The following is a 26,229-nucleotide window of genomic DNA, read 5'->3' as shown; positions in this document are numbered from 1 at the left end:
GTGTTGATCAGTTATCTGAATCTCATGAAACTCAACATTCGAATGTTTCAAATTCTTCTTCACAGCTAAACTGTTGAGGAGTTTCACTGATAATTATAATTTTATGGGAGAAACTCTTCAACACGAATCTAAATTTAGCTGAAAAAACGCACTTCGAAAAAAATATTTACTATACTAATAAAAAGCAAACGAATAAACTACAAAAACGGCTGCACATGATCAGGTGAAAAATATCCAGGAAATAATTATGTTCCATTTCTTTCACAGATGTTGACAAAAAAACCTTTTAGAAAGTTTTGATAAAAAATGAGAAAATGGAATGCGATTTTGTTTTGTTGAATGGTGCGTTGTCATATGACTATCATTGTATTGTCAATATTCTATATGATATTTTGAATTTTTTTGATATGGCCGAACAGTTTACATTCAATGAATATGCAGATATGCATGTATTTTATGGACGAGCATTTTGTAATGCTGCAGAAGCTCGTCGTCTGTATTCCGAGCATTTTCCCAATCGAACGGTACCGTCAAGAGAAACATTCGAGCGTGTCGATCGCAGCTTGAGGGAGACAGGTATGTAATAATTGATAATTAATTTGAGCACGTTGTTTTATTTCGATATTATTGTAGGTACAGTTTTGCCAAAACGAGGTGGTGAGGGCGCTCCTAGGACTGTACGTACCGTTGTATTGGAGGAAAATATTTTGGAAGCCGTCGCTGATGATCCTTCAATGAGCATCAGAAATCTATCAGAACAGTTCCATACATCCAAGTCCACTATTCATAGAATAATTAGGGAACAACTGCTCCACCCATTTCACATCCAAAAGGTACATGCCATGACACCTCAAGATTTTCCAGCACGACTGGAATATGCCAATTGGTTCATGGATAGGCAAAGAGAGGATATGACTTTTATTAATCGAGTTTTATTCACTGATGAAGCAGGTTTCAGTAGAGATGGAGTTATCAACTCTCATAATCTCCATATATGGGCCGAAGAAAATCCCCATGGGATATTGCAAACCAAACACCAACGGAAATTCAACGTGAATGTTTGGGCTGGTATCATAGGAAACCATCTTATAGGACCATTCGTTCTACAGGACCGATTGAATGGAGAACGTTATTTGGAGTTCATTCAGAACGATTTGAATGGACTTTTGGAACATGTTCCATTGCAAACCCGAAGAGATATGTGGTTTATGCATGATGGCGCTCCTCCTCATTTTAGTTTGATTGTGCGTGACCATCTGAACCATATTTTCCACAATAGATGGATTGGTAGAGGTGGGCCATATTCATGGCCATCGCGGTCTCCGGATTTAAATCCATTGGATTTCTTTCTGTGGGGGCATCTAAAAAGCCTTGTTTACGCTACACCTATTCACACAAGAGATGCATTGTTGAATAGAATAACATTACATTGTGAAGCCATACGAAACGACCCTGGAATGCTATTTCAAGTACAGAGAGGGTGTCTTCGCAGACTAAGAAAATGTATAGAGAGAGAAGGTGGTCATATCGAGCAGTTTCTGTAGCGGATTTTTCATTTCTATTTGCTCTTGAGGCTCTTGAGTTTCGTTAGTTAAACGTGTTTGCATTATAAAAATTCGTTATGAACATTTTACCTATCATTTCCATTTTCCTTAAAAACTAATATTTTCGAATAATGGTAGACATCTCAGGATAAATGTTGTTGAATTAACGTTATCATTATTATTTCTGCTTTGATAATTATTCATTTCAAATAATGGTGGACAAGCGGGTTTGATGTCGTCGAGTGAAACTACATTTTTATCAAGACTCGTTGCTCCGATCGACTTTCCACACGAGTACTTTTATTCATAAAATTGTCCAAGTAACCTTAATTTGTTGGAAAATATTGAAAAATATCTGTCATTTCAAAGTTTTGGGTGTGGACCATCGGGGGTAGTCCGTTCCTGACTTTGTAGCAAAACAACTGACTCCTGCATGAAAGCTCATCGAAGGAATTCATTTGTTTAGTCAAATACCAAAATTTGGATGATTTTGAATATTCACTTGAAAAGTTATCAAAGAAAAACATTTTTCATTTTGTAACTTCGAGGGCCCGTTACTTGGTAACGAAGGATTTTAGGAAAAAAAGTTATATGAAGTACTGGTGATATTTTGACCCCATCTGTACATTCCCGAGAGGAAAAGAGGAAGTCCAGGGACACCCTGTATAGTGGATAATCTTAGCGACTGGAGAAAAGTACAGCAAAATGGATTAACGGGGTCTCTCAGTCAAAAAATCACAAATGAAATCTCTGTTCTACTCTGCCAAGCTTTCGCTTCTAATGGAAAGCTTCTTCAGGGCAGTAAAAATGAGTTCAAAACAATAAATTGAATATATAATCTGACGAAGAAGATTGAACATGTATAAAATACCAAAAAAAAATCTCATACATGTTCAACCTTCTCCGTCAGTTTATATGTTCAATTAATTGTTTTTAACTCATTTTTACTGCCCAAAAGAAGCTTCCCATTAGAAGCGAAAGCTTGGCAAAGTAGAACAGAGATTGATTTTTGATTTTTTGACTGAGAGACCCCGTTTATCCATTTTGCTGTATATATATATATATATATATATATATATATATATATATATATATATATACATTCCTAGAGAAGATCTAACACAAAGAAGCGTACCTGATGCAGTACAAATTTACCTAAAGTACCTGAAATACCTGAGCTGCGATATATATATATATATATATATATATATATATATATATATATATATATATTATATATATCGCACCTTCCTACGAGTGCTTTGTCCAATAACCTTTTTTCCATCGATAATACCTTCTCACTCAATATCCCTCTATCTTTCATGATTTATCTTGGACCCGGATGTCACGCAGGTTGCTATAGCAGCACCCGTGACGGAGTTGGGAGTTAGTCCTTGTAATCACAAGGTCTTTCAACGATGACACGAAATCGCAGTTGGCCCCTGATGATGAATCCGCTTGCTTGTTTGACCCCTTTCTTGCAACCAAGTGTTGTCTATCCTTTACACTTGGCTGTACCGTACTGACGAAGGCTAAATAGCCAGAAACATGTGTCTGCGGTTTGCATATTTTTGGAAATGATACATATCAATAACGAAGAACATTATTGAATATAAGAACTGATATTGATAGTCTCAGCAAAATTTACACATACCTACTGAAATATGATAAAGAAAATAAAATATCTAGTAATTCGAGTATCATTCAGAAATTTCCCACTTGACATTGTCAGTCAAATTTTGAACAACTGTCATCATTTCATGTTTTTTCTATCTGTTTTTGAACCATTTTATATTTCATTCTCACGTTAGTAAGTTCTCCATATTTATATATTTATTACAAGAAATATAATCTTATTATTGTAGTTGTCCTGGCGAAGGTGTGAAATATACCGAAAGCTTGACTATAACAAAGAGTTTTCTTCGTAACAGCCCATCTATTGACCGATTTATAGTTAATCCAGTCACTACTACTTACATAATAGATATATTGTTGAAGTTATGATATCCCTCAAATATACCGTTTGTCTTTGGTCCAGGAAAAACACATTCAGCAAGACTGTATAATCGTCGATTTGAGAAGAATTACTGAAAATAGGAAAATATAATAAGTACAAAAACATCAATATTAGGAAAAAAAAAGGTTCTAATCTTCACAAAGCTGAGTTTACCAATCAATATTGTTATTTTCCATGCATCGCCCTTTATTTCATTCAATTTTGGAGTTCTGTTCAAATTACAAATTTTATTTCATTTGATAAATTATAAATAACTTCAGCTATTCAAATTATTCTATTCTTCCTGAGACATTGTCAGAAACAAGTTCATTCGTTAAGGCCTCGCATAGAATGAAAATTCGTTTGCTATTTGAACAAATCAACTTTATTCTTGAATCACTTGGATGGGTAATTTGTTCTTGAGCATATATCCGATACAAATATACTCTGCCTTACTAGGACAGTGAGACCTTGCTAATTATTAGCTCTATAACTTTTAACTTTTCAATGAAGAAATTGATTAAAATTCACATAGTAATTCATAAGTTAGTAAATCCTCACACTTAGACCACCAAATTAAATAATCCAACTTCTTATGAAAATCTGAATCCCCCATGGCATGAAGTACTAGATAACTAAGTATGATTTTACTATATTATAATGTCATCATTCTACATGATTTTTTACTATCCATGAAAATAATTACACAAATCGTGTCATCATATGTATCATGGATAACTGGATTATTGTGCATAGTGTCATTAATTTTCATTCACAGAAACAGAAATCTGTTAATAATCAATAATAATCTGATAATAATTATACAAATTGTGTAATTATATGTATCATGGATAATTCTGTAATTATTATCATGGATAGTGTTACAACAACATTTAGGCCGGCCGCAAGTTGAGACTCAGGTCCGTGAGGTGACGCATACAAATGATAGGAACCTCGCAAGTTCCGACGCAGGGTGACGTGACGCAGTTTTCGCGGTCCGTGACCCTGCGTTACGCAGTCCTCCTTCCGCAGATTTCTTCAGTGAGTCACGGCGTGTCAAGTGAAATGGAGGAAAAATTAATAGAGGCAGTTAGAAATTGTCGCGTTTTGTACGACACTAGCCATGATTTGCGAAACAAAATTAATAAGTTCAATATGGGAGGAAGTGGCAAAGGAAAGCGATATGAAGCTAGCAGAAATAATCGATTCAACCTCCTCATCATTTTCAGACTCAGATTCGGAGCTGATATCAATTGAAAGTTCATAAACCAAATCCATTTGAAAATCTAAAGGCAAAAGACACGTCACCTAAGAACTGTAGGCTCAAACTGCGTTTCAACTTGCGGGGGTCCACCCACCCGCAGTTTTTTCTCACCGTGACTCACCATGCGTCAGTCACCTCACGACCTGCGTCTCATCTTGCGGCCGGCTTTTTAAAGTCTCAATTTATCACTGTGTACTTATAGTCCATAACTTATTCAAGTAACACGTCATTGTGAGATTTTCACTAAACATTTTACAAAATCGCAACACGTGTTTCACTATACAATGAATTTATTTTCATACGCGTTGAATAAGTTATGAATTTTCATCAAGTATCGGCCAATTTCATTACATATAAGACTTCAAAAACGTTTACTCGGTTCGCTTTCAATAGATAATTTTTTTAACTTACAAAGATAGCAAAGTCTTGCTCAGATTGTATTCAAATAATGAGGAGGTAGACAATATTGTGTAGAAATTATCCTCACACTGGGATGGACAGTCACATATGTTTATTCCTCCAAATTTAGAGACCTTACTTCTGACATCGTTAAGACATGGGATGCTTGAAATATTACATATTGGTGCCTCTGCAATATTGAATCAATTATAAACATAAACAGTAATGCATGCGTCCAAAAATCAATATGAAATAATAATTTTCCTAAATTATGCATTAGTTTTCACTCTTCAAATAAAGAATTAATTCCAAGAGGATCGAGTAGAAATAGGGAAAATTATTCATTAAAAAAATCTTTACAGTGGAGCTGAACTAGCACTCTAAAGACAAACTTCCATTCCACAACACTCATTTGCAAACTAAATTATATTCGACAATAAACTATTTCTGAATCATTTTAATAACTGAAAATTTTGAAATGAACATTTTGATAAAAACTTCAATGAAATAAGACAGTATTCGAAGTTTTGACTGGTTGAACCTCACAATATTTTTTATTACTTGTTCAGCCAGTCTTTTTCATATCTCTTTTTGTTGTCATTTGATCCTGTTCTACGACGGCATCTTGACGGAGAATGACTAACAATCGATGTTACTAAACTAAATCCAACATTAAAGCCTCTGCAATAGTATTTCACGTTGAGAATTCTGTATATGACTTCTGAGAGTTCCTTCACGGATGAGTGCAAGTATATGAAATTGTCAACAAAACAAGTCTAATCCGTAACATAACCAAGGTAAAACTACATTTTGTATTCAATTATTTTCTTTTACACTTTCTACAGACTTGGGACTGTTGATTTCCGAAAAAATTCTAATCCAAATCTAACCTAACATATAATCACACCCAACCTGAGAAGCAATTTTCTAATAAAAACGTACTCAACCGATAATCTAACTTAACTTACAAAATTTAAGAGGACTGCAGTGAGTAATTTACATAAGAGTGCGCAATCCAGCATAGTTGGGAATAGGGATTACCCCTACTCGAGTGATGATACTTTTGTGTACACATTCCAGATTTACGCAATTAAGAACAAACTCAGTCAACTTCGAAGTCACAACCTCGTGAAGAAATGGGCTAAATTCATCACTTTTGTTATGGTCCGCTACTGACTTCTAGAATATGTTTTATTGAAAAAATAATTTTTCAAACCAATTCCACGCAAAAATTTTCATTTTTTTTTCTTTTCTAACTTCTCTGAAAATTTCATCAAACTTGGCTACTGCGTCATATTATACATTTTTACCAAATTCCAACATGGTAGCACATGCGCGGTTTCATTTTACATTGTGAAGACTCAAAAAACCCAGATTGTTACACAGTTTGCCGTTTGGAGAAAGCCATAGTATGGTTCAAAAGAACTTGACTCAATAATTTCAAAACGTTGACTTCAACTCCGGAAGCTAGATATCAAACCATCGTCAACAGACCCCTTTGTTAACTCATGAAGGTGGAAATAAAATGATTTTGGTTATATAAGTTGACAATATTGTTTTTACTTCCAATATAAATAAAACAAATGCTAAATTAAATAAGTGATGAGCTTATGATGCACTGTTTGGAACCTTTGGTGTAGTAATGAATATTACTGGAGTTTTTTCCCCAACACCAAATCGTTATTTTTAACACCTCGACACGTGTTTCGATCACCAAGTGATCATCTTCGAAGAGGAAGATTAAAACTAGAAACTAATGCGAGCTAACCCTACTTATGCTATAAAGGTAACCCATACAGGTAAACCATCCAGGCGTACCAACCATACGGGTATACCAACCTAAATTGAATTAATTCTAAAATTTTGCCTTATCTATTATTTTACAATATATGGTTATATAAAACAATTTTTTTATGATTTATAAACATAAAACAATTTTTTTTAAATGCTAGTAGGAGATTTGAGCCGGTTCTAAGCCTCCCGCCACCACTATGACGTATTGATTGCTTTTTTATTTGTTGTTGTTTAGTGAAGTCAAGGCGAGGTGACCTTGAAGTGTCTGGTGCATGGATCGTTCAGAATTTTTTTCCGGTTCTGAGTCTCCCCCCACCACTATGATGCATTGATTGCTTTTTGTTGTTATTCAATGAAGTCAAGGCGATGTGACCTTGAAGTGTCTGGTTCATGGATCGTTCAAGATTTTTTTTTCATATGAGATTTTGTGTGTGTGTGTGTGTGTGAGAGAGAATGCACGGTACAGGGTTTCATCATGTGCTTGTCTATGTATAAACATACGTCTGCATACTTCGAAGATCCTCCAAGTAATGAATGCTCCATCGGTGAGAGGCCACCAAGTTAGTAGTGGTGTGACGTCACAGCAACAGCAACCGTTCAACGGTAAGAGAGCAAGATGTTCACTCCACGACGTCTGGCTGAGTAATGCGTATTCATCGGTGTGCCCTCACCTCTCTCGAAGTGAAGAAGGCTGTGACGTAACACATCGCTCTATCCCAGGCAGCAACCGTTCAACGGTAGGAGAGCTAGATGTGCACTCCACGGCGTTTGGCTGAGTAATGCGTATTCATCGATGTGCCCTTACCTCCCTCGATGTGGCGATGGCTATGACATAACGCATGGCTCTACCCTCACTCTCGACGGTGACGCGCAGGCGGCGTGGACTATGGTATTCAAGAAGTGGGTGAGTGTTGGTTATGTCAGTTTTCATCGGGTGAGTTAGTGAAAACATATCATAGAAAATATATTATTGTGATTGTGGTGAATCTTCTACTCGTAGTGACAACCTTCGTCGTCATCAGCTCCAGAGTTGCCAAGAAGTGAAACGAGTGAGATTAGATGACGCTGAAGCACCTGTGTACACATGTAATTGTTGTAATGTGATGATTCCATTGACTCAAGTGAATTCTCAAAATAGAAGACTGCAACATAAGAATAATACATGTGTACAATTGAGTGATGGTGTTCAAATTATAAAGAGCGCCTTCAAGCGTCGGATTGCTACATACACTGTGAAGAGTTCCATTGTTTCCACCGATTACATGTTATTCTTTAATGAAATCAGGCAGAAAGTTATAGAATTATTGGAATCAGCCATCAGGGTTCACAAAATCATCAAAGTGAATATGGAAGTGTTCGGGAGTTATATTCTGCAAACACAAGACCTGAAGGGAAACAAATCATTTAACTCTCAGAATAGAACAGTTGACCAATCTACTGATTTGAATTCCTTATTTGATGGATTTCGAAATGGGATTATCGCTCAAACTACAGAATTCCAGGAACGTGATTCAGGTAAGCATTTCTACCAAGTTTTAATTGGATGGATCAGTAATTTTGATTTATATTTAAGGTTGAATTTGTGAAAAAATCATGTTTCTGGAGGTTAACATCAATAAATACAGCCCGCTCAGTGGATGTTCATATGTGAAGCTGCCTGAATGTATCGAGCGTAGGAAGGCCGTGGTTAATGTCCGTAATGAAGATCAGCATTGTTTCGCATGGGCTATCACTTCAGCACTACATCCTGCAATCGATAGATCGTCAGAAGTTTCATCATATCCACATTTCAATACAGTCATAGATGTAACAGGTATGAATTTTCCGGTAAATTTGAAGGATATTGTGGAATTTGAAGACAAGAATGATATTTCAGTTAATGTGTACGGTTTAGAAAGTAAATTCGAGAAGGGTAAAATAATGTATGAAATAATTGGACCATTACGTTACTCTCAGGAAAGGCTTGGGAGACATGTCAATTTGTTACTTATCACTGATGATTTCGGTAATAGTCATTATTGTTGGATCAAAGATCTTTCAAGATTAGATTCAAGCCAATTATCGGCTCATGAACATAAGAAATATTTTTGTGATGGCTGTTTATTATATTTTTCTAATGAACAATCACTATTTCGTCATGAGATAAACGATTGTAATCACTTGAGTACTACAACACCATCAACCAATTTCAAAGTCAATAAATATGGAAAACGGTATCTGAAAATATACTAACTTTTGAAAACTTTGAGAAACAAATGAAGGTACCATTTGTAGTGTATGCCGATTTCGAAGCAGTACTCAAGCTGATTCAAACCACTAAACCAAATCCTGAATACTCGTACTCGATCAAGACATTCAAACATGAGCCTTATTCATCTGCTTATTTGATTAAATGTTCATACAATGATGATTTATCAAAATTTGTTTCGTATAGAGGTGTGGATGCAACCCAGGAATTCGTTAGCAAAATCGAAGATGATTTGAAAAATATTTATGAAAATCATCTCAGGTTTCCTATTCCTATGGATGCACAAACTCCTGAGGAAGAGGAACAGTTTGCTTCTGCCACAAATTGTGGCATTTGTTCTAAACAATTCAATGATGGTGAAGTTAAAGTGAGGGATCATTGTCATCTCACAGGAAAAAAAAGGTCCCCTGCTGCTCATTCATCATGTAATTTGAATTTTAAATCACCAAATTTCATTCCTATAATTTTTCACAATCTGAGTGGATATGATTGTCACTTATTCATGAAGGAATTGTATAAAAACAAAGATAAAGTGGATGTCATCCCACAAACTAATGAGAAATATATATCTTTCATAAAACATCTCTTCACACACTCCTATACGGATAAAGATGGTAGGGTGAAGAAGAATTATTTGAAAATGAGATTCATTGATAGTTTCAGATTCATGCCTAGTTCTTTGGAGAATTCAGGAACCAATTTAACATCTGATCAGTGTATCGAGATGCGCAAACATTTCCCACAAATTGAAAATTTCAATTTGATGAGAAAGAAAGGTGTATTTCCCTATAGTTCTGTTGATGACATCGACAAACTGAATCATCCAAGACTTCCAACCAAAAATCAATTTTATGATAAACTCAATTGTGAACATATATCAGATAATGATTATGGGAGAGCTCAACTTGTTTGGAATTTGTTCGAATGTCAGGATTTGGGTGAATACTCCGATTTATATTCAAAGTCAGATGTGTTACTATTATGTGACATTTTTGAAAACTTTAGAAATATATCTGTTGATAAATATGAATTGCATCCGGCATAATACTTCACAGCACCCGGATTATCGTGGGATGCCATGTTGAAATATACTAATATTGAATTGGAATCCAAATGAACCATCTTCATTCTTTTCATATTTGGATGCAACAAATCTATATGGTCACAGCATGTCACAATCATTACCAACAGGTGAATTTTCATGGTTAACACCTCATGAAATTCTCAATCTTGATATAATGAATGTAGATGTTGATAGTCCTTATGGATATGTATTGGAAGTGGATATACATTATCCCCAAGAACTTCACGATAAACATTCGAATTTTCCATTTTTAGTTGAACGTTTGATACCTCCATGCAAAATCGAAAGTTCCCAAATTAATTCCAAATTTAAACGATAGAAGAAAATATATTGTTCACTATAGAAACTTACAGCAAGCTGTCAATCATGGCTTGATAGTGATGAACACACATAGAGTATTGAGGTTCAAGCAATCATTTTTCTACAAACTAATGAATAATGCAGTCTATGGGAAAACAATGGAAAACGAAGACAATAGAATTGATGTTAGACTCATTACACATTGAGAAAATATAAAAAGAACTATAGGGGCTAGTTGTCTCATATCGCAACCAAATTTTAAAAAATGCTCCATTTTTACTGAAAATTTGTTGCTATTCAATTGGCAAGAGTAAAAGTTCATTATGATAAACCACTGTATTTGGGATTTTCCATTCTGGAATTATCCAAAACAGTTTATGTATGATTTTTTCTATGAATGTATCAAACAACAGTTTGGAGAAGATGCGTCCTTACTCTACACTCATAGCGTCTCCCTCATTCTCAAAGTAAATACGGACAATTTCTATGAATTTATCAAAATAATATAAATAAGTTCGATACATCTAATTATGAAATTGGAAACCAATTTAATATCCCAGTGACAAAGTCAGTTCTGGGCAATTTCAAGGATGAATTTCCAAATGATCCAATAATCAGCTTTTACGGTACAGGTGCTGAAGCGTATTATGTGAAATCTGTTGTTGGTGAACTGAAGAAGGCCAAAGGCGTCAAACGATCTGTTATAAAGAATGAATTGACATGTGAAGACTATGAAAAAATCATCGAAGAAGGAGGTATGATATTCAGGAAGATGAACTCATTCAGAAGCGTATTACATAATATTTACACTGAATTGAAAAATAAAGTCGCATTATCATATCACGACGACAAAAGATTCATCATTCCGAATACCACTCGAACTCTTCCATAGGGTCATAGCGATATAGAGTTTTATCGAAATGATCCTAATGACAACATTCGTTGGGTGTCTGAAATCGCTCATTCTTTTTCTCAAGAGAGCGCCTTAGACCAACTAATTAATTTGTTGACTATTGAGATGAATAACTGAATTATCATTCGAAGTGTTGTTGCTTTTTTCCTTCAAACTGGAACATTCATTGTTTGTGATTATTTCATTGTGATTTTTTTACATTGAAGTATTACTTTTGTCAAGTTACTTCGATGAATATAAAAATGATAAAAAAAATGTTATTTGTTTTACTTATATTTTTCCTAACCAATTATTGCAAAGTATATAGCATAATGTAAATGAAAGAAATATCAGTTTGAAAAGAAGCATCGTATGGTGCACAATGTCCAAAACGATAGATAAGTTTGGTAGAAAAAGAAAATGTGGTGGTAATATCATTCGAGGTCCTCCCGGGAATGGATTTAAATTAACAAAAGATGGTCATTATGACATGCAAAGAGAAATATTGAAAAATACAAGCGAACCAATTGACAAGAGTGATTGCGTAACTGTATCATATCTTGAGGGGGAAATTAATGGAACAAAAGAGGTCATACTTCTAGCCCTACAAGCTGCAATGAAATCCACAATTGGTAATGTTGCTCGCGATGCACGTCAAGCATTCGATGATAAAATTGCAGAGGCTCGGATAACTTTCACTCGTAAATTTGACAAACTTACAAGTAATGTAGAAATAAAAATGTCTGACATAACAGCGTCTACAATGAAAAAATATGATGCTATGTCTAACATAACAGCGATTACAATGAAAAAATATGATGTACTGAAACAGAGAGTTGAAGTTTTGGAGAAAAAACATAAAGTCAGGCCATCAGGTGGACTGGGATATCCAGGACTGCACATTAATCCAACTGTTAGAATAATAGAACCAAAACCAATAGATGACGTATTAATTGAACGGGCATGGTGAATGCATTCCGCGCGCGAATTAGGTTAGGTTAGATTAGGACGAAGGCAGCTCCAAAAGGAAATGGCCGAAATAGATCGGAATTATGCATCTCTGCAGGAAAGGTGTGAAGCACCTCTCGATAGAGCTGTACAAAAAATTAGCGACAATTATGGACACTTTTTTCGTAGATTGAGTGTAAATATAAGATTAGTTTTAGGTTAGTTAGGAATATTTAATTATGGTAGTTTTAAGTTTATATGTGTAATTTTAGGAACCAAAAAATAGAATAAAATAAAATGAAATAAAAAAAGAAGTGAAATAAAGGGTGTACATTGTTTTGGTTTGGTACACATTGAACAATGCGATGGTCGGAGCATTTTTCTTCACTTCGTCTTATTATTATTTTCTTTTTTTATTTCAATTCCAAGGTCTTCTAGACAAATAGCTCATATCAATTTTGTGTTCTCAAATCACTTAGAAAAACAGCTCTTTTCAGAGCTATCATTATACTTTCAAACAGAAACAGGTTCATACCATTGTTAACATTATGTTACCATCATCCTACTCTGTAGTACTCATTATATGCATTCAATGATTGACAAAATGCCAACTTCAACTTTCATTTGAAGTAGTACTCATCATATGCATAGATATTCAATGACTATCAAATTCCCAACTTCGACTTCTCAGTCAAAGAAGTACTCATCATATGCATAGATATTCAATGATTAACAAAATCCTAACTTCGACTTTTTTAGTCAAAGTAGTCATTTGTCACATAATCTGTGAATTCTACTATTACTGTTTGGGTGAATTATGTAGCCCTGAAAAGGGCTGTTGTTTTTTTTTTGACCAGTAGGTCCACGGTTATTGTGCCACAGGTTTGACATTGTTACATATTATGCATGTCGACACTCGGGTGAAGTTTGTTAGGGGCCTCTCACACCAATTCTGCCCCATTTCCATAATAGAGACGGTGTTGTGGGTGTTGACATGATGATACCACTCTCCATTATTATTTCTGTGTGAATAAAAACGAAAGCAGCACCAACATAGTTTCTTGTTACCACCATCAATTGTGCTGATCAACACGTATGCATCCATTGCACAATATAAGTCCAATAGACATTGAGCAATCGCATACCGATCCTCAAAGCACCACCACCTTCAGTAAAATCAGCTACAATCCCTTCTTCGTCTTCTTCTCCATCCATAACTCCCTCAAACTCCACAACGTCATCATCTTCATTGGCCTCATTTTCAACTTCATCTATCACATCTTCATCGACTCCAATATCCTCTTCTTCAACTATCACTTCCTCTATTGGAATGTTGACATCCTCATCATCTGACTCGTCTATCTTATTATTTTCATCGATAGTAGATATGTTATTTAATGCAGCAGCTATTTTTCCAGAATTCATCTTGTTGTTTGCTCACAGTTGTAGAGTGAATGAATGAACTTCAGGATGGTAAGTCGACTTATATGATGGAATAGGAAGTGGAATTGGTACGATTCCCACCTACCACTTGACTCGTTTTGAGTGAGAGAGAAGGATAAGTTTCCCCATTATACTTTCACATGATGTTAATTTGTATAAATAGAGAATGTCGTTGTGAGAGAGCAGTCAGAGTTTCTATAAGTCATCTCTTATTATTTCTAAACGAATTAGTAAAAATGCCGTTTCCAAAAGAGTGGGATGAAAAACCAAAAGTGTGTGTCTACCCAATGATGTTGTTTGCTCACAGTTGTAGAGTGAATGAATGAACTTCAGGATGGTAAGTCGACCTATATGATTGAATGATATTGATGATATTGTGTGCTACTTTTGCCAAATAAGTAGACCTAAGGAAACAATTAATCCTTGCACTGGTATATGCCATGATTGTATGTCGCGGATTCAGCTGTCGCCTCCATCTCATCCACCGAAGCGGCCAAAATAGAATATTGTCAGCAACAGTTACAGTGCCTGAAGTGTTCCGAACCTATAATATCCAATAATATGGGTATTTGTAGAAATATTTGTGCTACATGTGCTGCTATTCCAGCTCCGCTGCTACGTTGTTTGCGTTGTGATACATAAACAACGAATTGTTGGAATCATGTATGCACTTCGTGTAGAAGGACTTGGGATCTGTGTGAGAAGGTTGGTCAACTCTACCCCAATAAGAGAATTCATTTCCTTTAATGTTGCTGTCTGACACATGATCAACAAATATTGAGAAGAAGAATCAAAGAACATTCTACAAGACACATCAACACTTTTAATTTTTTTGTTTTATTAATGTAATTGTATTCTGTTATTAATAAATATATTATTTTGAATCTATTTGTGTTATTTTCTCACATTTTGAAATGCATACAACAAAGTGTTCCTCTTGAATGACAAAGATCGTCACATGCGTGAACAGTTTAGTGAAAGAGCGCAAGTGCTAGTCAATGAAAGAGTGGGCTAGTTGATGGAAGAGTGCATGCAAAAGCGCATGTGCTAGTCAATGAAAGAGTAGGCTAGTTGATAGAAGAGCGCATGCGTTAGTTTATTTTCTTCTATAAAAGGTGAAGTATCAGTAACATCATCACCTTTCCTATTCTATTGCTATCACATATCATTCCTCAGACCTAAATTATCATTACCATGAGCTCTATGCCGTTGTTGATTGCTGAAGATGGTTCACCACTTGTTGATATCGACACTGATTTTGAAAATATTCCAGTATTACATTTATCGAGTCAAGATTCGATAAGTGATTTTGATATTAACGACTTTGTTAACTTTGCAAATGTGCCGGAACCGAATGAGCAAATTGTTATTGAAAATCCAATCGTTTCGCAATCGTCACCACTCAAACACCCTTCATCTACCCTTCCTCTTGGTGTTGATAGGAAATCTAGAACAATCAAGAGGAAGGTTACTAATGCATCTTCATCGATTGTCACTGACTTCAGAGAAAAAAAACAATCGAAAAGTGTTGTGCGAGAGAAAAAACACACAACGAAAAGTGACAGATCGAAGAGGAAGCCAAAATGTTCACTTAAAGAAATGAAGGGTGATTTGAAAGCTGAATCTCTATCTTCTTTCAGTCCTCTACATCGGTTTGGAGAAATGAAAAAGAAAGTAAAATGCCTCCTTGTAAAGGCGCAGATGGCTATTGCTGAACTTGAAGAGAGTGAGCGGGCTTATAAATGCTAATAAGGAAACTCTTCAAGCATTAGATGCTAAGATTGCATTAGCGAAGGTTGAATTGGCTGAAATGTGTACGGATGCAGATGAACTCCTTTCAAAAATTGTTAAAGATAATCAATTCAATCAACGTTCGAGAATGCAAGCTCAGGCTGAGCTTGAGGAGTCGACTCAACTTTATGAGACGGCATTATCAGTGAGAGATAATTGGCGAAAAGAGTTGGAGACTGCATTTCAAAGTGACGGCGATTAGTTTTGGGAATGATAATGTGTTTTCAATATCGTGAGTTGAAAAATATAAGCGGGAATGGAGTATACAATTAATTTGGTTCGGTATACACAGAACGTTGCGAATGGCTGGGGCAACGTTTACCGCTGCAATATTTTCAATTCACATACTTATAATTGAAATGAAAACAAAAATGAACTTTAACATTACTTTATTCGTAAATACAATAGTAGATACATTTAAACCATATTTTATTCATCAATCCAAGAATTTTGTTCGCTAGGAAGGCCTTACCACTTTACAAATACTTAATTTTTTCTTCTCTTCAACCCCTTCTCAATCAGATATACGTCAGGATTCTTGGTTCGTAATAACTCTTCTCCGTAAAAACATCCTCTAATCGGTTGTTCATTCATATCTTCAAGATTATAAGTGGTTGGGGTGGTTTTATTAATTTTAACAATCTTGAAGAGCTCCGTGGTAAAGTTCGCAGTGTAAGACTTTTCAAAAATATTTTTGTACTTGCTAATACGTACAATATCATTCAATTGGAATTTGGGTTTTCTTTGTTTTCCTCCAATTCCATTGATACCTTCGAATTCCAATTTTGTTGTTGAATCAACATTGATGGGTGCCATACCTATTGTACGATGAACTTTATTGTTATATCTACTAGTTATAATTGGAAGAATATCAAGCCATTTGTGGTGACCTCTCATCAAAAATTCCTTGTAGAGCCATGCCTTTATTGTACGAAAAACTCTTTCTGCTATAGCCGCCTTCTTTGTGCTAAATGTTGAATAATGATTGATATTATATTCTCGCATGAGAGATGAGAAGCTTCTATTGAAAAATTCTTTCCCTTGATCGCTTTGTATATGTTTGGGGGAAAACTTGGCTTCCTTCAGTACATATTTCATTGCATTAGTTATTGTACTACCTGTTTTATCTTTAACTGCTACAGTAACAATCAATCACTACAATTATATATCGGTATCCTTCAATAATTTTTGCATAAGGTTGTAGTTCAGCTAGATCTATTTGCCATAGATCTGCAAAACCTTTGATGGTGGTTATTCTTCTATGAAAATTACGTCTTGCAGGTCTATGTAATTCATTAACAACTTGTCGTTTGACCTCACTTATTTCATTAGTCATTCTATTTCAAAATGATTAAAGGGAAAAGTTGATAATGTTACTGCATTGAATGATGATATGATAGTGATCATTACTTGAGGATATATCAATATATTATACCTCCTTCACGTAATTCTTCAATTATTGAAATTATTTCATTGTCATGTCCAGTATGCCCAGCTGACTTTGTGGCTACCAATAGTCGTAGACGAGCAACTAACTCTTTCGGTGAATTCCAGTACACATAATTCACAGGTTTAGAATTATATGTTTTCTTTTCTTATTTTTCAATATTTTGGAATATACTTGACGAGTTTCTTCATTATCAACATCTTGCGGATTCTTCAAAAAGATCATATCATACAAGTCTGGGGTACCTGAGCATTCATATTTTTTCACTTTATTAGCAACCCTAAATGAAATGTACCACTAGACTTCTCATTTTCGGCTTTTGTGTAATAGGATCCATACGTACACCAAATGTTCCATCATATGCTGGATTTCTAGATTTTACATTATTCAAATGTTTCGCCAAAACGAAACGACTTTCATTCATATTAGGTGAGGTGTCATGTTCCAAGGAATCGATGTGGGACGATGATGGTGTTTCGAATATAGTTGTTCTCATATCGTCTTGAAGTATGCTCGTGTCACTATTCACAGATGATACACTACCAAAAGATTGTTTTCTTCCTACTGGAGTACTCATGGATAATTTGAAGTAGAATGAACATTTCCATGGGTTGACGATAACATTGATGATTTAGAAGTAGCGTTTGATGATAAAACATTCAATGGTTTCGTTATGGGCTCATACAATTTCTCAAGTGTTGTACGATTTTCAATATGATCATTCTTGATAGAGTTGAATTTCTGCCTGACAGCTTCTGTTGTCTCTACCAGTTGACGTTTCAAATTCATTTCACTATTTTTATTTTCGGAATCATTTTTCGTATTCATAATGCTCTTTTTAAATTATAGCTCAATTCACTGATGAAGTGACCTCTACAATATTCAGTGATCGAACAAGTTTGAATAATAAGATCATGCATATATAAAACTATCGAATCCTTTGCGATATCTACCTTCATCTATTCTTCTGTCCTTATCAATGACTAGAAATCCATATTGGTCCTCCCAGCATTCAGCACACATCAATTGGAATTGTTTGAATGTTACATCGGTTGAAACATGATCTGAATAAATGTGGTGTAAATTCGTCTCATCTTGTTTGAACATTATAATGAAATCGGTATTGTCACGCACTAATTGTTTGGGTACCCGTGAATATGTCTGTGCTAGATAAAAACAATCAACATCCTTATGACGTCCCATACAGAAATATGATCTAATAATATCCTGCTTTTCACATATCACATCATCAAAAATGGAAACAGAATTAGGCTTAGCGTCGGAGGGTTCCACTATTTCTGCATTATTGCTGAATTTATAAAAACCTAAATCTTTTATAAGTTCCAAAACATTTCGCAAGTACTGATATTTAGGTTGAATGAGTGATTTCGAATAGAAATACACATTTCTAAATCCCAGTCCTTGTGGATGTGTTAATAGTGACATCATTGCATTCGTCTTTCCACAATTTGAAGGTCCTATAATCAGTCCTCGAACTGATGATAGAATTAGTGGACCATGTCTGAATACCCTTTGTCCATTCAATCCACACCCAAATGTCTCATCTAGATTATCTGCAACAAACTTTTCTTCCTGTTTTACAATGCGCATCGTGCCGTGGTTGGAGACTATATAAATGTTATTAGCTTATTCATTTCAATGTGTTCCATCAAACGATACGGACGTATTGAAAGTGATCGTAAAATTAAAAGAGGTTGTGGTTTTGTTAATGATTTAATAAACACACTTCCTTTCGAATTACATCTACCCGGAGGTTATCAATACTGTGGACCAGGTACAAAATTGAAACAACGTTTAGCTCGCAACGATCCTGGAATCAATAAATTAGATATTGAATGCAAAAAACACGATATTCAATATTCTAAGCATCCATCCGATCTTGCAGCAAGACATTTAGCCGACAAAGAACTTGAATACAGCGCTTGGGATAGGGTTGAATCGAAGGACGCGAGTATTGGGGAAAGAGCAGCTGCATTACTTGTCACCAACATTATGAAAACTAAAAGACATATGGGCATGGGTTGTAGTACCAATAAGAAAAAATGTAAGAGGGAACAAACGAAGAAAAATAAAATCAGAAAAGTTGCATTTGGTGCTGGGATAGTCCATAAAGTGCGAAATGTATTGAAGAAAGCTGGTGGGAATCAATTTGTGACGAATAATAGCAAAAAAGCTATCACTGTGGCATTGCAGGCGGCACGTAAGTACCTCAAAGCTGCCGGTGGAAAGAAGAAAATCCACACACCACGCATAATTCCTGTTCCCAAGATTGGTGGACTTTTGCCATCGATACCAATTTTTGCTGGACTATCCGCACTAGGGAGTTTGGCGGAAGCCGCTGCTGGTATTACCAAGGCCGTGAATTCGGCAAAAGCTAGCAGAGCGGCTTCAATGGAAGCCAATCGCCACAATAAAACCATGGAGGCTGTAGCATTGGGTAAACGCGAAAGTGGAATATACCTCAAACCATACCGTAAAGGTTTAGGACTATATTTAATGCCATACAAAGCCACAAAAAAATTAAAAACTAATTGAACCCCTACCTCAGAGGCCTCTTACTGATCTCGATCTCAGTTATTATGCACAAAAAATGAAAATTCCACATTTTCGTGGTGTTTTTATGCGTGACAGATTACCCTCTTCAGATCCAAGACAAAACGAGACAGCTATTGTTGATTCAGATGGAATGAGTGGACCTGGAACACATTGGGTGGCATTTAAAAAATGCGGAAAAGAAGTCACATATTTCGATAGTTTTGGAGATCTACCCCCACCATTGGAATTGATTCGATTCTTTCGAAAATGTTCGAATGTAAAAATCAAATATAACTATGATCGTCAACAGAAATTTAATACAGTTCTCTGTGGTCACTTGTGCTTACAGTTTCTCTCTGAATAATTTTCCAAATAAAAATGGATACAACACCAAAACTGCATCAGGAGGCTATCAAGGGAATGGGATTTTCACTTAGAATGTTTTCAAAATATGGTACCTTGAAAAAAAAATTGATGAAGTGATGCTTGCAAATATGCCCATGGAAGTGATACTTGCATGTGTTGCACATGAGATTGCATATGTTTGGGAAAAGTTACCCAAACATCTACAAGATGTTTGGGTTACCCAAACATCTACAAGATGACATCGATATAATGAAACATAGATATTGTTATGAACACCACCCCGATGAAAATTTAGATTCAGATGTTAATGATGGTCCTATACCTCGAAAATCTATGTGTTGTATTTGTAATATAGAGGATGTGAATATCGGTATCAATAAAAATGATACTTATTACAATACAACACCTTCCAAAAACTGTGAATTGTCTCAAATATGATGTTGCTGTGTACAACAATAAATTGAAATGTGTTTCAAAATAGTCATCAGTCATGTCACGAAAGTTCGAGCTACAAGCTGTCGGGACAAGTGTCTTGAGATTCTATAAATGCAATACAATCAATAATATAACTGAAGCTAATAATTTAGTGAGTTTCAGAATCAGTAATAACAAGTCATCGATACTCCAAAATTTCACAATTGAAATTCCATGTGGTGCTTACGAAATAGAAGAGATCAATGCCGTCATACAGAAACACATCATGTTCAGATTGTTTCATGATAACAAACCAATTGATATCGTTGCAGATAATATTTTCTATCTACACGCCAACAATAATACATTCAAATGTGAAATGCGATCCAAATATGAAATTGATCTGACACATCCGAATTCTTTAGCAGAAATGATGGGATTCGCTCATGACCAAATCAGATACATGAATCCTCATTACCAATAAACATCACAACTGTGAGACTTATCCGCTTAGATTACAATATAATATCTGGTGAAGAATATAAATGGTGAAGAATCCCACATTCTTTTCTCATTCGATATTGATGTCGAACCTGGATACAATCTTACTGAAGAACCACACAGTATTAAATATATGCCTGTCAGTCCAGAAGTTCGTCAATTGATTCACAACAATACAGTGCGTATTTTGGATGAAAAAAATAATCTTATCGATTTTGGAAGTGAAGAAGAGATTTTCATCATTTTGGAATTGACGAAAATCGAATAACTTTTGTTATGGGTTTCATTTTCAATAGACAAAATCGTATTGAACAATCCCAAAACGAGCTGCACTATCAAAAAGAAAAGTGTACATAAAAAGAAGTTCATTCCACAAGTGTATGCTAAACAGTTAGCACATAACGCTTTGTCTGTGAGTGATCTTAAATTTTTGAAATCGATTGGATTGAAAGTGAGAAAATAACAATGGTGCTCGAAACAAACAGTGAAAAGTTGAATATATTCGATGAACCAGTGCTCGCTCATTCTCTCATAAGTTTTCATGAGCACACATATAAGCCCTACGGATCACCGCTATTCAGGTATTCGGATGAAATTAGAATTGCAATCAATAATCAAGATGTTATACTAGATATTGCCGAGAGCTTCATTTACATAGAAGGTAAATTCACCCCCAAAGATGTAGCGAAAACATGCTATCTCTCGAATAATGCAATTGCATTTCTCTTTGATGAAGTTCGTTACGAAATGAGTGGTGAACAAGTGGCTGTTTTCAGAAAACCTGGGATAACATCTACAATGAAAACCATGATATCATTTGGACAGTCACATGCTAACACATTATTGACATCTGGCTGGGGACTTTCACAATTGAAACAAGATATCTTGGATACAAACAGTCATGTTTTCATTGGAAAATTATAACTGAAATATTTGATCGGTTTTGCTGAAGATTACAACAAAAGTATCTTGAATGCTAAACAGGAATTGATTTTGAATATCGCCCGATCATTCAAAAACTCATATATAGGTGAGGTTGATGCTGATTTGGAAATGAATAAAATCGAATGGAAAATAAGACACATTTTACCAGATGATAAACACAAGCTCAAACTTTTGAGTAGAAAAAACAAAAGCGGTCTGAATGCCAAAATCAAGTTGGCTTATCGTATGTGGGATCTCTATGAACTACCATCATTACGTGGGACATCTTCAGACATATGGGCCATCAAAACAACTAACGCTCTGGAAACTCCTCGTTTTGTCATCATCGCATTCCAAAGTACTACCACATCAGAGGATAGAACAAAGGATATTACGAAATTCACAACTGCTGATATCAATAGTATTCGACTATACTTGAATTCTGAAGTTTATCCATATGAGCGTTGGAATTTGAATTGCGATAAAAAACTTGATTCTTCTGCTTATTATGCTTTTGAGAGTTTCCAGCGGAGTTATTATGATAAAGATATGAGTGAATCTCTGATGGACATTGGACAATTTAGAGATAATCCACTATTCGTCATCGATTGCTCCCATCAACCGAATGCAACAAAATCATCAACTATTGATATAAAGATTGAGTTTGAGACAAGGAAGACCAAGTTTCCAGACAACACTAAAGTATATGCATTAACTTTGCATGATACAGTTTTAACATACAATGCATTGGATGGTTCAGTTCACAGCAGATATTGACACTCTTTAAATTATTGATACTATTTCATTTTTTCACTCTATCATGTACTGTTTTACGATTTTTTTCTTTCATTTGTAACTGACTTATATCATATATTGTAATTTTTCCTAATTCATATATATCATATTTATTGTTTTGTAATCATTTTCTATTATATATAATGGGATTTGAATAAATAAAACATGAAAATAATACAAAGTTTTTTTATTTGACATTATTTATGATTTACAGGAACATACAAACTATCTAAAATAACTTCTTCCTCATAGTCATCATTTTCGCGACCATCTTCAATTTCCTCTCGATTTTCATCTATCAATTCAAAGTGATGAATAATCCATTCTGGCAAGTATGGTTGGAGGCTATACAAGAATCTTCTCAGGTTCAGTTCAATCGTAACCTCACAAAGTTGCCACAATTCCAATTCATTATCCAAAAATTTGTTACAAACTTCAGCGCCACTCCGATAGTTTTCAGCATCACGAAGACATAATTCGATTTGTTTTTCATCATAACATACACTCATATCATAATTGCTTGCATGTTCAGCTCCATCACTCAACACCTTCAATTTAGACGACAAATATTGAACCGATGATTTGAGATCTACAACATCGACCCAATCTTGACTTGCATACTGCATCCACATATTTGAATGGTGGAACTGAAATCAAATAAAAAAACAATTAGCAACCTCCAACTTGTTTCCATGATATTATACTCACATTCCCATTCTATTTATACTTATAAAGTGAGTGTATTCAACTAAGTCAGTAATGTTTATATTTCCATATAATTATCATCTGAATTATCTAATATATGAATATTATTAAAACAAAAAGAAACTCACTCTACATAATTACTATTATTATTCAATCATACTGAATTTGACTAGAGATCGCGTTTTCATACCTGCAAAACTTTGCGGGCTCTGACTTAAATACACCATCGTATATTTACCACCCGATGAGTTGATACAAGTTATATCGTCATCACTGAATTGCAACGAAATACGTTTTGGTAGCCATGTTTTAAATAATTTATTATTGCTCATATCTTCCAAAGTTATTAAAATTGATTTTCCAAACCTTGTAGAATAAGTTGATATATTCTTAATTATATATACTTCATCAATTGGTAATGATGATAAAGCCTTTTGCTCTAGTATTTCAACCTCCTGTACAATCAGGTTATTGATTTTATTTAAGTCTACTTTTGAAACGGACATGATGAAAATATGTATGAAAATATAAACAATTTCCAACAGCAAAATACACTCACCGTCTTCCTTCTATTACGAACTGAATAACACTCTACCAAATGCTTACTGCTGCAGATATATGCGTCTACTGATTTCATAGTGTGCCAGGCATTTCTTTTATGTTGAATAGCGCGAGTCACCCCCACCATGAAACCGTGAAAGGTTCACACTGCTAGTTGCTACCCACTAGAGATGTCTGACGTCACAGCCAAACCCACTTCCCAACTGGATGCGATAACAGATGCCGATACGAACAGGCAGTGGTCGTTGTGCTCTCGGAGAGGGCAAACGTTGGCACAGTTTTCGGCCACCTGTTTATCACCATGGATAGCGAGGCTAGAGCGATGCGTTACGTCACAGCCTTATTCACTTCGAGAGAGGTGAGGGCATACCGATGAATACGCATTACTCAGCCAAACGTCGTGGAGTGAACATCTTGCTCTCTTACCGTTGAACGGTTGCTGCTGCTGTGACGTCACACCACTACTAACTTGGTGGCCTCTCACCGATGGAGCATTCATTACTTGGAGGATCTTCGAAGTATGCAGACGTATGTTTGTACATAGACAAGCACATGATGAAACCCTGTACCGTGCATTCTCTCTCTCACACACACACACACAAAATCTCATATGAAAAAAAAATCTGTACGATCCATGAACCAGTCACTTCAAGGTAACATCGCCTTGACTTCACTAAACAACGAAAAAAGCAAATTATACGTCATAGTGGTGAGGGGAGACTTAGAACCGGAAAAAAATTCTGAACGATCCATGCACCAGACACTTCAAGGTCACAGCACCTTGACTTCACTAAACAACAACAAAAAAAAAGCAATTGATACGTCATAATGGTGGGGGAGGCATGAGTCGGACATGTCGTTCAAGGTCACACTAATTACACCATTACGTCGTTAATGACGTCATAGTGGTGGGGGGAGGCATGAGTCGGTCTAGGTAATTCACCCTACGTGACGTCATGTGAGATAATGGTCCAGTGGTGGGAGTGTCCAGTGGTGGGGGTTGAAGGGTGGGGATGTCTAGTGTTGCGGGTTGAAGGGTGTGGGTGTCCAGTGGGGGTTGAAGGGTGGGGGTGCCCAGTGGTGGGAGTTGAAGGGTGGGGGTGTCCAGTAGTGGGGGTTGAAGGGTGGGGTGTCAAGTGGTGGGTGACGGCATCGAGAGAGGTAAGGACACACTGATGAATATGCATTACACAGTCACACGCCGTGGAGTGCACATCTCGCTCTCCTACTATGAAACGTTTGCTGCTGCTGTGACGTCACACCACTACTGACTTGGTGGGCTCACATCGATAGAACATTCATTACTTGGAGGATCTTTGGAGTATACAGACGTATGTTCGTACACAGACACGCAATCATCGCAATTCATCCCGTGCATGAAAGGTATTTGTGGAGCCAGCTCTGAAATATAGCTGAAGTGATGCTAAAAAAAATCAGAACCCTGGAAAACTAATTTGTTTCGCTTAACCCCCCGGGATAAGAAATATATGTTGGAAAACTAATTGTGGCACCCTGGATCCACTAATATTACCAAACCAGGGTGTGTACGGAATATTCCATAAATATTAATCTTCGAGGTGAGTGTGTATCAGATATTCCACTAATGTAGCACAACATATATTTTGTGTAAGAAATATACCACAAATATTATTCTTCGAGATGAGTGTATTAGATACTCCACTATCATAGCACAACATGCATTTTGTGTGAGGAATATTCCACAAATATTATTCTTTGGGTTGAGTGTATCAGATATTCCACTGATAAGTATAAGAAAAAGTGTATTTAACACACTGATGAAGTATCATCATTCAACAAGGGCTGTTCTGGAATATTTCCATTACAGGAACAATAACAACTAGATGAATATTGAATTGGAATATGATAGTGGAAACTGAGATTGAAAAAAGATGAAAGCACATTTATTCAATTCCAGCTCGCCATACAAAATAATTTTGATTCCTTTTTTTTCATTTTCGTTATATAATTCTTGACATATAATTTCATGTCCGTCCATTTTCTGTGGGACAGTGATGGATGTTTTTGAATACATTCCTCACATTGAGATTTTCCTGGAAATACCCATCTCTTCATATTTTGAATTTGTGGTAGTTGATAAACAAATATTATTTCAAAAATTACTTGTTAGTTTGATTTCTTTTTTTTTTCATGGAATTAGTGTGCTTCTTCGTTGCCTATTACCATCAAGAGCCTTCTAATTTTGGTGAGTTCAACAGCACTCTCGTGAAGTCTATAT

General features: G+C 35.5%; 1 protein-coding gene across 2 annotated transcripts in view; it reads right to left on the bottom strand.

Moving 5' to 3' along the window:
* Positions 1-26,229, bottom strand: part of LOC111510307 (sodium channel protein Nach) — a 260,847-nt gene that overhangs the window by 22,252 nt on the left and 212,366 nt on the right. Inside the window, exons 6-7 of one of the 2 annotated variants that reach the window (XM_074186568.1) lie at positions 5,216-5,393; positions 3,522-3,631 (exon numbers count right to left, since the gene is read on the bottom strand). In XM_074186568.1, the coding sequence (XP_074042669.1) occupies positions 3,522-3,631; positions 5,216-5,393 (288 nt within the window). The remainder of the gene's footprint in view (positions 1-3,521; positions 3,632-5,215; positions 5,394-26,229) is intronic. The other variant, XM_074186573.1, reaches the window with a different exon arrangement.

This window comes from Leptinotarsa decemlineata, unplaced genomic scaffold, assembly GCF_025532065.1.
Source record: "Leptinotarsa decemlineata unplaced genomic scaffold, Ldec_3_MD MMD2_P_RNA_scaffold_10, whole genome shotgun sequence".
Lineage (NCBI taxonomy): Eukaryota > Metazoa > Arthropoda > Insecta > Coleoptera > Chrysomelidae > Leptinotarsa > Leptinotarsa decemlineata.
The sequence above is the reverse complement of the archived record's forward strand: the minus strand, read 5'-3'. Positions and strand labels throughout refer to the sequence as shown.